The 13,704-nt window shown below is 39.6% G+C and overlaps 1 protein-coding gene across 1 annotated transcript in view; it reads left to right on the forward strand.

Moving 5' to 3' along the window:
- Positions 1-11,276, forward strand: part of LOC141433188 (rapamycin-insensitive companion of mTOR-like) — a 33,915-nt gene extending 22,639 nt beyond the window's left edge. Inside the window, 10 exon segments of the mRNA XM_074095111.1 lie at positions 1,514-1,772; positions 1,997-2,516; positions 2,767-2,885; positions 2,967-3,057; positions 3,977-4,123; positions 4,644-4,808; positions 6,811-6,932; positions 7,069-7,401; positions 7,894-8,024; positions 8,210-11,276. Coding sequence (XP_073951212.1) covers positions 1,514-1,772; positions 1,997-2,516; positions 2,767-2,885; positions 2,967-3,057; positions 3,977-4,123; positions 4,644-4,808; positions 6,811-6,932; positions 7,069-7,401; positions 7,894-8,024; positions 8,210-8,422 — 2,100 coding nt within the window. The 3' untranslated portion in view covers positions 8,423-11,276.
- The last annotated feature ends 2,428 nt before the right edge of the window (positions 11,277-13,704 follow it).

Below are 13,704 nucleotides of genomic sequence, written 5' to 3' on the forward strand. Positions count from 1 at the left end.
CTAAAAAGGTCTGCTTATCTTCTTTACTTTATTTCGTTCTATGGGCGCAAAGTTGAAATCTACGAGTATTGCATAACTGAGATATACTCGTACATATTTTAGTCAGAGTAAAAAATATCGATGAGAAACTGTGTTTTTCTTGTAGAATATCGGTAGAACACCTTAAATAAAATCTTGCTTGTATGAAATCTTGGAGAACAATGTTAAGGCTACAAACATATTTTTATTTTTATATTTACACAACTTGTACACGATTAAATCTGTCTTAATTACCCTCCAGGTAAATCACAGTTTCTCATAGATTTTTACTCAATAAAGCTTGAATATCTCAGCTTTGCAACTTGGTGTCCATAGAATGAAATGATGTACACGTAAAGACCTATTTAATGACATAATTCTCAGTTCTGTTGGTTTTTGGTAGACTTCCCATACAAAGTTCCCCATGGTCCTTTCGCTCTTTTATTTAGGGCCTACTTATGCTAGCTGGCGCTGGTGGACGGAGCGGGCGCACGCCTGCGGGTGCGGTTTACAGGTAAAGTCCGTCGCACGCGACGCGTTAGCTCTGCTTATACTATTATTCAATAGGCGTCCACCCACTCCGTGCAAACCGCGTCAGCTGGCGCGTACGCTCTCAAACTCCAAGTGGCGACTAAGCACCGGCATATGTTCCTCTCTCTGCACTCCGACTTCTGGCCGGAGGGTGAATCCCGGCGCTTTAGGAAAGCAAGGATGAAAATCCCTAAATAACTTTTATTTTCGTGTATTTTTTGTATGCTTTTTTGTGATTTTTTCAGCGCTTTGGTTTTTTACTGTAATTTTTTATTGATAAATAAATTATCACACTACGATACTTACTCGTCGTTATAAATCCAACCATTGTTCCGCATTTTGGTGGGCTGCGGGAAACAACTAAAAAAATTGACAAACAAGCCTTGCTGCCAGTTGCATCGCCTCGCCGCATTCACAATTACCATTATTACACAGTCAAAAAAGTCGAAGTCAAAATATCTTTATTCAATTTAGGCTAAAACAAGCACTTATGAATGTCAAAAAAAAACTACCACCGGTTCGGAAAAACCTCTGTTGAGAAGAATCCGGCAAGAAACTCAACGAGGTATATTTTTTAAATAGATTTACAATATTATTAAATGATATCTCTACATCACAAGTATTTAACACAACTTTATTTTTAACACAGTAGGTTCACTATTTGAATCGTCGGTCGCTAATGCGGATCGGAATTATTTCCAAATATCCCTGTCCATGATATAATCATTAACTTTATAATACGCCTTAGATATTAATGTCTTTTTGACAATAGATCTGAATTTTGTATCTGTTTCATTACTAATATTTTTTGGAATTTTATTATAAAAACGTATGCAATTTCCCAGAAACGACTTTGTGGTTTTAGCCAGTCTCCACAGTTCCAGCCAAACCTACCTTTTGGTGGGATATTAGAAACTTTGCTTTGTAGAAACCTGTTTATTTATTATGTGTATGTTCTCCTTAGACATTACAGCGTCAAACTTGCGCATCGGAGATAGAGATAATGGACACGAAAGCGTCTCTATGGGCGGTGGGTAACGCCGCGCTGCACCCACTAGGGCTTCAACAGCTGGTCAGTCAGGCGAGCGGGGAAGACTCGGTGCTGGCGCGGATCATCGCGCTTGCTAAACACTGCCAAGTGTTCTCCGTGCGAGCGACCGCGCTATACGTCCTCGGTGTCATTGGCAGTACCTATGACGGCGCCAATATGTTGGCAGATCTTGGTAAGTTTGTACCTATGATTGGTAGTAGACAACACCGTGTTGCATACTTTAAGCTTCAAGCATAAAATTACGCATGAAGGGTCGACATACCTACTAATTTTTGACATGTTTAGTTTTCCGTGATTTTTGTCTAAAATAAGCTTCGTGTTATGTCTGTTGTAACCTTGCTTATTTTATTTAAAATGTAGATGAAAATATATCATTTGGGTACAAATCCTTTGCAGGTTGGCTGTGCGTGAGACACACGAGACACGACCAATTCCCGATAATACAGGACGATTTTTACCCGATTCCCGACCAAAGGTTCCACAATGACGTCACGTCGCCCGAGCGCCGCTTCCAAGTGTTCGATGTGGAGACGAGCGAACACTCCGACCATACAGACAGCGCGGCAGAAAGCACGCATTCTGAAGCCCCCAAACCACCCACTACCACTAACGAAGACGTGCCTGATCACAAAATTACCTTCATAAAGGAACCTGACAAACGAAAGTCGCATACCCTGCCGTCTCAAGGAGCTGCACACAATCGTAATCTCATGCCGGAATCCCGCACTGTGGATATTTTAAGAGATTTCTCGTACGAGCGGCCCGGCGCGCATCGGATGCCGATTGAGAACAGACTCATCATCGGCAGAATGAATTCTGTTGACCAAGCTCACGAAGGTAGAGTCAGGAATACGAGCGAGTCCAGTACGAGTGGAGTGAGCAGTTGCGATTCTGTTCTCGGGAAATATGCTATTCCGTGAGTGTAAATAAGTCATATTTTTTAGCTTTTCTGACTGGTTTTGACAATATCAATAAGTAATCAATTCAGGTGTTCATGATAAAGTGAAAATGCGAAGTGTAGCTTGAACTGAACAACTTACTGAAAACCATAGTCACTCTGAATATAATGATGAATGAAACCCCAATGTATATACGGGGTCCACACACATTCATGCTCTCGTTAACATCCGTAAGTTGTGTTTGATGATCTCGTTTTCATTTTCCAGCGATCGTGTTCTAACACTGAGCCCCATTCCTAGTTCATCAAGTTTATACGGCATGAAGAGCGGCAGTACTTCTCATCGACCGAGACTCTCGGAGACGCAACGCCGAACCTCAAGTTCAAGTAAAATTTCAACATTATATACACGTAAATCGAATAAGCTGTAACTTTTGTATTTTTTTTTTACATTATGCCTGATTGCAGGTTTTACGGCTCCAGAAGTATCGAGCTCCCCGCCATCTCAATTGGACATGACAGGATACGCGACTTTAATATCACTAAACAAACACAGACGGTAATAAAATTTTCGCAATCGTTTTCACCACTTTTGTCAAACGATATACATAGGATGAGAGTAGAAAGAGACGGTGCGGACACATTCTCTTGGAATAATGATTAATTGCTGGATACTTTTGTTGGACGACCTGATAGCCCAGTGGTTAGAAAACCTGACTACGAAGCTCGAGATCACGGGTTTGATCCCCGATCGGGGCAGATTGTATGAATAATACGAGTGTTCGTTCTCGAATCTTAGGTGTTTAATATGTATTTAAGTATGTTCAGATAGATAGATAGTTATGTATTCAGAAACAATATACATTGTGTTTGAAATACATGACGAAAATTAATTAAATATTTACATTAAAGATATAGTTAAAGTGAGAAAAGTTTTTCCATGTCAGTCTTTATGACATTGGCTTAAGATTGATTTTGTCTTGGCCTGTGTAAAAACCTTTTTTACTACATCTATACAAATGTTACAGCCAGAATTGGAGATGTCTAAAAAAAATTACCCATGGTTTTTATATTTTTTTTGTATGGAAAAGTCAATTATAAGAGACTAATTTCAATATTTTTTCATTTAGTTCACTACTTTTTTCAAAATTAATTATTGAAAATATTTTGGTTGATGACGTCACAATTCGATAAAGTGCTACCACATAGCTGATTGTCATGTGGCACCCTCGTATTTTTTATTTTTTTATCTGTGGTCAAGTTTAGAGTTTTTTGTTACATTTACACATGTCAAATATTATAATTAAGTAATTTATTCAGAATATTTATTATTATAATATCAGGTTTTTACAATACATAGCTATTTAATAACCTAAATTTATGGCATTTTATTCTACAGTGATTGAGCGAGCCGCCTCGAGAGCTAACCACCTCGCGAGGCAGCTCGCTCAACTATTAACTGATACATGGTTTGTCAGGCCGCACTTGTCGGAGAGCGCGGCGTCCGGCTCGAGCGACATGGACGACCTGAGCTGGCTGCTGTCGGACACGCGCCGCCGCGCCAAGCCCTTCTCTTCGCTGCGCGACCGCGCCAAGTCCACCCGCGAGCGAATGGCCAAGCTGAGGTATCAAGCGACACATGACTCCGGCTAGACTATTAGAGCACCCGGAGACCGCAAACTTTCTATCGGCCGACAGTTTAATAGTTTAAAAAATTGAGGCTGAGGGAGATTTTTTTCGATTTTCACAAAAATGACGATATCTCAAAAACAGACAAGAGAGTTAATTAGCTGCCCCGTCCGCTGTCGACGGTATATCGTCGGTTTCTGAGACACGTACGTACAAGTATAGTTCAAGCTGCTTAGTTTGGGGCTAGGTCAATGTGGGTTTTCACAGAGGCTAAATATCGCTAGATGGCGTTAGTATCGTGAGGTCCATTTGACGTTTGTTTGTGATTGGCTCATTTATTTTTTTAACCAATCATGAGCAAACTTCAAACGGAGCTCTCGATACTAACGCCATCTAGATCTGTGAAAACCCTCATTTTGTCCCGAGATATTATTATTACCCTGGTACATGATCCAGTTGATTCGCTGTACTGCGTTTAGGATAACATGTTGTGGTCTGTCCCCCCGTCACCGTCAGCCTACTGGATTACGACTGGAAGCCGCTCGGCGTGTCGGAGGGCGGCGCGGGCCCGCGGCTGTCCCCGCCGCCGCGCGCGCCGCCCGCCCCGCCGCCGCCCGCGTGCCCGCCGCCGCACTACATCGGGATCTGCCTGCCGAGAGATCTCGCTGACCTCTTCCCTAAGTAAATACACTATCATCTCTCTCTAAATAAATCCCTGATTAGTTTTTTTTGTGTATAATTTGTATTTTACAGCGCATTTGTTTATGTATCTAATACTGTTATTTTTTATTGACAAATAAATAAAATATCTCAATACAAACCGATAAAATACAGTTTCGGGATATTGGGTTTTGAAGTGATAAAATTAAGTAATAACTATTGTAAGATTCTTAAATTTCTTAAACATTCTCAACTATTTAGTATTTTTTTAACTTTAGGTGTTATTCCCATAATACTATTTTTGCTAAATTATGAGAAGTTTTAAAATATTAAATGATATTGTAACGGATAACTCACGGGAACACTCAATACTCCGAAATATTTTATTCCGAAGTTGCTAATTCCGATTTTCAAAACCCAGATTTTCACAATTCCTAAGACATATAATTCCGGTTACTTAAAAAAACTAAATTTATTTTTACGAATTTCAAAATATTCAATTTTTTTTTAGTATCCGATTCTTATAACTCCGAAGAATGAAAAACCCGAAATGTTATTGGCCCGAAGTACAGTATTCCGATTATCAATTTTCCGAAATGACATTATTAATTCGGAAATATGACATTCGGCAAACTAAACTTCGTGGTTTTAATAATCGGAATCTCGAATTAATATCAATCAATTTAGGTAAATTGACCTGCAACCATTAGGTTAGGTTAGGTTAGAATTGCGTCAAGGCGCGTAACTGCGCGGAATAGGAGCTCCCCGAAGCTGTTGCTGAAATGAATCACAGTTACTACTGTTTTAGGCCAATCAGACCTACATAGCTTACGTTAATAAGTCGGGATTTATTATTGACCGGTGTAATGATATTCAGAATTTTAAAATTCGGTATTTTAATAATACGAATATTTTTGACATTTCGGATTATTATTGAGTCTGACTTCTTATTGTTCGGTGTATTAAAGTACGGAATTTTGAAAATCGTAATTTTAAACCTTAGACATTTTTAATTTTCGGATTTATGAAGAATTGGAATAGTCATATTAGGAGTTTTAAAACATTCGGAATTATAAAAATCGGTATTTGGCGTTCGTGATTCCGAGTCTCGGAATTTCGTTTTTCGTATTTATGTAGTGTACCCATAACTCACGTCTTAAATCGAGTTTAGCTCGACATGTTTCGGGCTATTTCGTAGCCATTCTTCATAGGAACATGCGACTCGGCGGCTGCCGCAACACGCGCACTACGCGTAGAGTTGTGGATAACGCTCATTTCGAGGCTTAAAGACTCGAACTCTTAAGACTCCAGAGTCTTAAAGACTCGACTATATTTGAGAATTGAATTGGCTTATTTTGTGCGTATGTATGCAAGAAGCCGTCTTTGCGGCCTTAAAGTCGTTAAGCCTCGAGTCTTTAGGGTTCGAGTCTTTAAGCCTCGAAATGAGCATTTTTCACAACACTAACTACGCGCCACCGCTCTGATCGCGCGAGCGAGCGACTAATCGTCTGCTGCATGTGAAATTACATTGACCAATGAGAATGCGTCATTCATGACTTTTATGAGGTGTTTTTTTTTTTGTATCAAAAAACGCAACAGCATTATTTTTTAAGCCTGCTGCGCACTGCACTGCACTGGCTGAACAACCAGCTGCTCAGTGCCCGAGCATACATCGTCGTCATGCTCGTCGTGCTGCCGCAGGTCGGACATGACGAAGATGACGTTTTTATTTTTTAAGTATGAATGTGGTTTTGGGTACTGGCCACTAACAACGTACTCGAAAACTAATGATTTAAAAATAGAAAAATTAAAATCGGCGGGAGCCAAGCGGGAGCAACGCAGTCTTTGGATTGTTATTGTTTGTTTTGTGATAATTTTTTTCCGAAAAAATTGCCTTAGCATGTGATATTTAATTTAGGTAGTCGTTAGTTCAAAATATAACGCACGTCAGGTATACGGGATCAACATACTGTACAACTGTCATTCCCAAAACTATATGATACAACAATGGTCTTTTTTACAGAGACTTTAGTTATAACGGCATTAATGGGGATACAAACGAAAAAGATCCTACAAAAGCGATGAAAACCTCTATATTAGCTGACTCGAGTATAGCGGGCACCGAAAACAAGCGGATGAGTAAATGTGAGTAATTATTTCTACGCCACTCTTCTGTCTACTTAAAACTGCTCGTTAAAACGTCAAACTTGCCAATAATGGATTAAATTTTAATCTATGCAAGGAAAGTAGTGAGCGACTAACCTATTTTTCCTTTTTTTAGGTGTTGAAGTTGACGTATCAAGTTCAACAGATGTCAGTTCACGTATGAGTTCCACCGCCACAGTCACAAGTCGAACTGCAGCAAGCACAGATAAAGGGTCCAACAGCGCCAAAACCGTTCAAAACTCTGACGCAAAAGAGAACAACGTCAAGACGATAGAACGGCAGAACAGTACAGCTAGTGACGCTAATGCTAGCAAGGATGAGACGAAGTATTTGCAGGAGGCGAGCGAGAGTGAGGCAAGCAAGTGGCGGCACGCCGCGAACGAATGTCTCGTTTGTACGCGGACTAGGCCGCCGTCGTCGCATGAACTGAGAGAGGCGTTTTTTCTTGGTAAGATATTTACACTAAAAGGCGATGAAAAAGGCCTTCCAAACGTGCCAGTGGGTGTGAGAAATGTCAGTCAGTAGCTACTAAAACTCTTCTGACCACAATCTCACTAACATCTCACTAACATTATGAATTATTGCATTAGATAATCACAAATATTGAAAAAAAAAGTTTACGGTACATCGAGAGCTTTGGATTTTTTTTTGATTCCATATATTGTTTATTGGCATGATAAGAGTTACAATAAAATTTGTAGAAAGAAGAACATATGGACATATTATTACGAAATAGTCCCGTCTCAGTATAATGACGGCCTTATGGCCGGCACTGCCCTTGTGCAGACCACAGAGATTCACCAACTGATACCGACTGCTTAAGATAAGACCATTCAACGCAACGACACCTAAACTCAGAATGATAGGGCTTGGGCTGTAGCTCCTACAGGACCAGTGCGGATTGGAAACTTTACACACGCACTATTAAATTGCTTTGCAGGGCTGGAAACTGCGCCGGCGTCACGGACGAGCGGCGGCAGCGGCGGCGGCGGCGCGGCGCGCGCGCTCGGCCCGCACGCCGAGGTGCTGCGACACGTGCGGTTCATGTCCAACCCCATCTATCTTAAGCAGGTCTGTGCCCTTTTACTGTAATACAGGTTCTCTGAGCCGGAATCAGCCTGCTCAGGGCTTGTAGCAAATTTTATAACGGAGCCCTTGATTTGCTTCATGTTTATATAGTATTAAATTAAATAAAATGTGATACAATCTACAATTTCCAAACAAACAACCCGTAACGCAATAAATGCTATTTTCAGACGCGCTCGGCGCTATTGACGCTAAAGCAGAAGCACCCAGAAGTGTTCCGCAGCGCGTGCGTGTACTCGGACGTTTGCGCGCAGCTCGCGCGAGACACCTACCTGTTGGTCGCGCGCCGATTCTTGCACGAACTGTTCCTGGATGCAGACTTCTCTGCCTTCATGGCCGAGCCTATCGCGCTCCTAGCCCGCCGCGTCGCCCACACGCAATAGGGACGGTGGAGTGCCACCATAGGCCTACCCCTGGTGCTGGGTGTGTCGGGTGGGTGTGGGTGCAACTGCTAGCACTGCCTACCCACACCGCATGCCGATGGGCGCGGGACACCACTTTTCGCCATTGCAATTGTATATTCTGGGAGAAAGGAGGACACATAGGCCCTGCGCTGTTGAGTGCAAGTGCTAGCTTGTGAGTGATTGCGCGTGATGTGATGTGTCACATATGCACACTAGTGCGACCCAGTCTGACTACTTATATGGAGCATACTTGGCCTAAAGCCTCGTTAATTCAAGGTTTCCAGTGAACGAAAACTATGTTTTTTATCGAAATGGGAACCTTGTCCTATAAATTGTTTTAAGAAAAGTGATTCACCGATTATCTCAGTGTTTGTCATACATAATTAACTAATTGATATTACCATGATGACGGTACGACTTCCTATTTTAGTGGTATTATACCCGTGTATTATTTTTCTATGTGTACAGAAAGATTGTTATTTATGTTATCTTATAATTTCATCTGCGGGACTAGTAATTTGCGGGCATCGAGAGTCGTCGCCTTTTTATTATTTGAAATAAAACGAAAAAGACTGGCAATTTCAAACTAGCGACCATGCTAGCCCTGCCAGAGGATCTGTTATTAAAGTCAAATTGATCGTCCACAGTAGAAAGGACTAGCAATGCTGAAAAATCTTTAGGGATGAAACGCATGTGAGAATGCACCCTAATAATTTTTGGTGTTTGTATTTAGTTAAGGTGAACCGATCCTTGTTTCGACTTGAGTTCCGGATGAATTCAGTTTGCTGCGATCCTATGAATAAGCCAGTATTTGCTGTATTACTCTAACGCAAACTTAAATTAATTCGGTCAAGTTTTGTCTGACAGCTATTGTTATAATTAACTATTTACCTAAAGTCGCTCACTGCCTGTGTTCAATACCGATATATACATTTACTCATAATTTAATAGTAAGGAATCTGAAACAGTTGCATTTATAATATTTATATTTATAGTAGGGTATACAGAAAGATTTATAGTGCCGGTCTGATCAGTGATCACCCTCGCCCTAGCTTAACTCATGACAATAGCCAGTATTCTCGCGACTGACCGCACCATTCCTCAGCTAGTGTACTTTAGTAATGTCTCCCACCTGCTAATAATGTGTAGTTCTGTAATTCATATTATTCATAAATGTGACTACACCATGTGTTCAATGAATAGGTACTTCTTATATTTGCATTTAGTATTTTGTTAGTTGTCTTATTGATAACATGTTATTTTTATGTTGAACTCAAACAATATAGGTACCTAGTAATTTAACGTATTTAATTACAACTGTGTACTGCTCAAAAATGTCTAGGGATCAAACTGTACGATTTGTACGTGATCGATCCCATGACACTTTTGATGTGTGTACTAAACAGTCATCGTCAAGTATGAAGCAGCCAGTGGCGTAGCGTAGTGGGGGCGAGGGGTGCGGCCCGCCCCGGGTGCCACTTTAGTAGTCGGACCTGTAACGAAATCGGGGAATCCCTTTTCTATAAATGAATGGAACAATAATGAAATCTTGTATACTATAGTTTTTAAATAGAAATGCCTAAATAAGAAGGCGGCAAAATGTTCTTCCGCCCCCGAAGGCTGATACCCACGCTACGCCACTGGATGCAACGAGCAAGTTGCTCAAGCGCATTAGAAGGCGACTCTAATAGAGGGCGTGGTCTGATATACTTGAGTTACTTACCCGACCCGGTATATTTCATAACGACTGCAACAACAAGGAAGTCACAGTTACTATTATTTGTTATTTAGTTGTTTATTATTGTAATGAACACCCAATGTTATTTTTGATCTATCTTTTAAGTTATTTATTGAATACGATAGATCAATAGTTTATTTCAGTATTTTGATAACCTCAACTGGTTACAAGACACCACGCCAAGCACTGGAAATCACTGTGAAATGTGATGACGACACACTGCCCATTCTTTCCTCTTCACTGCTGGTTTGATTTGTAGTATGATATCCATGGTAGTATATACCTATCATATATTTTTTTAGCCCATTGTCAATAATGCCACGAAATGACTATAAATAACCAATGCTCACGTGGTTTCGTCATTAATTAAATATTTATGTCAAAATGCTCTAATTCGAAGTTATATTATTTAAACAGACAAAACATAAGTACATAAGTAATGCTTGATGTATTGATGCTGGATGTTATGTTCAATTCAAGACAAGTTTGTTTTATTTCCAGTAAATCGATTGTTAAATTGGTATGTTTTGTTGTACAGTCGAGGTCATAGATATCTTTACACTTTAGTACCTTGTCACTGTAACTTTACTGTTCTGACAACTTTATACAAAATGTCAAACATTAAATAACAACGATAAGGTGGTAAAGTGTAAAGATATCTTTGACCTCGACTGTACCCAAACCATGCCACTTTTGTAACACGTATTTTGCAAAGGTCCTTCCATGGTAGTCAAATACCTAGCTAATTCAAATAAAACAACAAAACTTTATTGAAGTGAAATACTAATTTTGTGTTCTTAATCTTACTTTTTTCAAAAGTAAATGCCCACCTCCCCACAGTATTCAGAACAGCAGAGATGTATTTCTATGCCTTCAACCTCTTTAAAAAATTTACTTACAATGATTGTTGATACAAAATGTTATTAATATTTTAAAACATAAATAAAATAACGCCCTTAGTTTAATAGTTTCTTCATTACCATCTTATTTGAAACTTTAATCATGATTGCTATAATGTTGCGTCATATGTATTGCATTAATGAAATCAAATGTTGCAATAACTATCTAATAAAATATATTGTATTTTATACTGTATCTCCTAGACGGGTTTTATTTCATTTTACCCAGCGCACTACGCCCAATAATATTGGAAATATTGTTTAACTTAATTTGAAAAAATTTACACCTAGTGTTAGGTAGCAGTAAGTTAGCGGAGAACTGCCGTGCGGAGCACTACCGTGCCCTCAATAATTTAAGACTACTCAATGTTTAAGCCAGCAAGCTCAGGGATATGATCAAGTCCCGAGAGATGATAAAAAAACATCGCGTGTATTATTTCCCTTGCGGAATTCAGTGATTTGATCAAGTCTCCGAGCCGTTTTAGGGTAATGATAGAATTATGGCAATGGCCGATGGATTTCATCATTTCCTTTAGCAATTTGATCAAATCCCTGAGCTGTTTTAGAGTAAAGATAAAACGAGTTATTTAAGTCAACTAGATTCGAACATTTTACTAAACACATCTAGTGATTTGATCGAATTCCTAAACAGATTTAGGGAATTGCAAAATTAAAAGTTAAAAAAATATATTTTCTAGCTTGTAAGCATCCCAGTGTAACGACGGCAAAGCAAATTAGTTTACACTTTGCCATCACTTCTATTAGAATAGGCTTAATTAACATATTGGGACAGTGTCGAGCACTCGGACGTTTACCTAAATAACTGACTTGATCAAATCACTGAATTCCGCAAGGGAAATGATACAACGCGATGTTTTTTTATCATCTCCCGGGACTTGATCATATCCCTGAGGAATTTTAAATCCCTGTTTTTATCATTTCCCTGCGGCATACTAGAGGACAAAATATGTCCTACGACACCACCAATCAGCCCGCCACCACCCACCAGCCAGTCACGTCGGCCAGCGACGGTTGGATGAAGTGGCGCGACGTTGCCGGACTTCGGTCGACCTGTCTGGCAACATCGTGCGATTATGTATCGCCAGATTATGTCAGGCGAAATCAGCCGGCTTTGCTTGACATGTCGTGGGAAATTTGTCCCCTAGTGTATCCCTGGCTTTAATTAACAACCACAACAGAATGTGCAAAAATAAAGTTGTGTCGACTAGAGGCAGCCCTGGGACGAGCGGGTGCCACGAAAAATGCCTGTAAAAAATATGCCAAGTTTCAATTGAAATGATTTCGAGTCGATTGATCCAGATGTGCGAATATAGATATATAGATTCTAAAAAAGTTACCAAAGATGGCCGAACGTCACTGTCGCAAGTGTCATTGTCAATGTCAATGTAACGTACGTAACGTTCCAGCAGGGCTATTATGAAACTCGAAAGTTCGTGTCGTGAGCTCCTTCTCGCTCTCGTATTAAATAGTAGAGTTTCGTAGTAGCCCTGCAGATATAACCAACCCATGCACATGAATAAAAAATAGTCATAATAATATTTGGTAGGACCTTGTGCAAGGTCCGCCCGGATTGCTACCATCATCTTGCTCGCTAATCCTTCCGTGAAGCAGCAGTGCTTGCACTGTTGTGTTTCGGTGTGGAGAGTAAGACAGCCGGTGAAATTACTGGCACTTGAGGTATCCCATCTTAGGCCTCTAGGTTGGCAATGCATCTGCAATACCCCTGGTTTTGCAGATGTTTATGGGCGGTGGTGATCTCTTACCATCAGGGGACCCACTTGCTCGTTTTCCATCCCGTCAAAGAAAAAAAAACAATAAATTGAGCCATTTTTACGAGTTTGACTAACAAACATACAAACTATTTTTTACACTGTGACTAAGGAGTTACAAACTGTTTATTACTAATCAAAACAACAATAATGGTGATATGCATATTTATTCAATCTTCAATTTCCGACCAATTTAGTTCATCCTCATCCGTATTCATTATAATAGGTTCGACCACATCATCAATTAAAACATCTACTGCATCATTCCGTCTTCTATTTTAATCACATGACCAATACACGATCTCCAACGCTCCGGTATCACCTTCTGCAGTGATTTGTTGTCAATAATAAATAGTATAAGGTACGCAAATTATGAGATTAATAGTATCCAAATGTTGTTAAAACCTGAAGTATTACCACTGTAATATGAACTTTTCTACTACAAAACAGTTTCAACCAAATATCTGTAGGTGAAATTAATATTGAGATAAAATTATTTACAATTATATTTAAAAAAATACTTATGTTTGTTATTTAGAAATTTAAAACTTACCGATGCGAAACTTTTTCATTTTAATGGCAACACATGAGTAGTTTTTTTGGAATCTTATATATACGGCGTTGAGCAATGTCAGTAAAGACCACGATGTAGTTTCCAAGGGAATTTTGTAAAATCCCGGAATTTCAATTTAACTGCTGTATCTTATGATTTACGCGTGCGAAGCCGTGGGTAAAGTCTAGTAATAACGAGATTTAAAACAAAAAAAATGTTATCTGATAAGTCAAAATTTGACATCTGTCAGAATTCCACGGAATAAAAAAATAGTGTATAAA

Source organism: Choristoneura fumiferana, chromosome 12, assembly GCF_025370935.1.
Source record: "Choristoneura fumiferana chromosome 12, NRCan_CFum_1, whole genome shotgun sequence".
NCBI lineage: Eukaryota > Metazoa > Arthropoda > Insecta > Lepidoptera > Tortricidae > Choristoneura > Choristoneura fumiferana.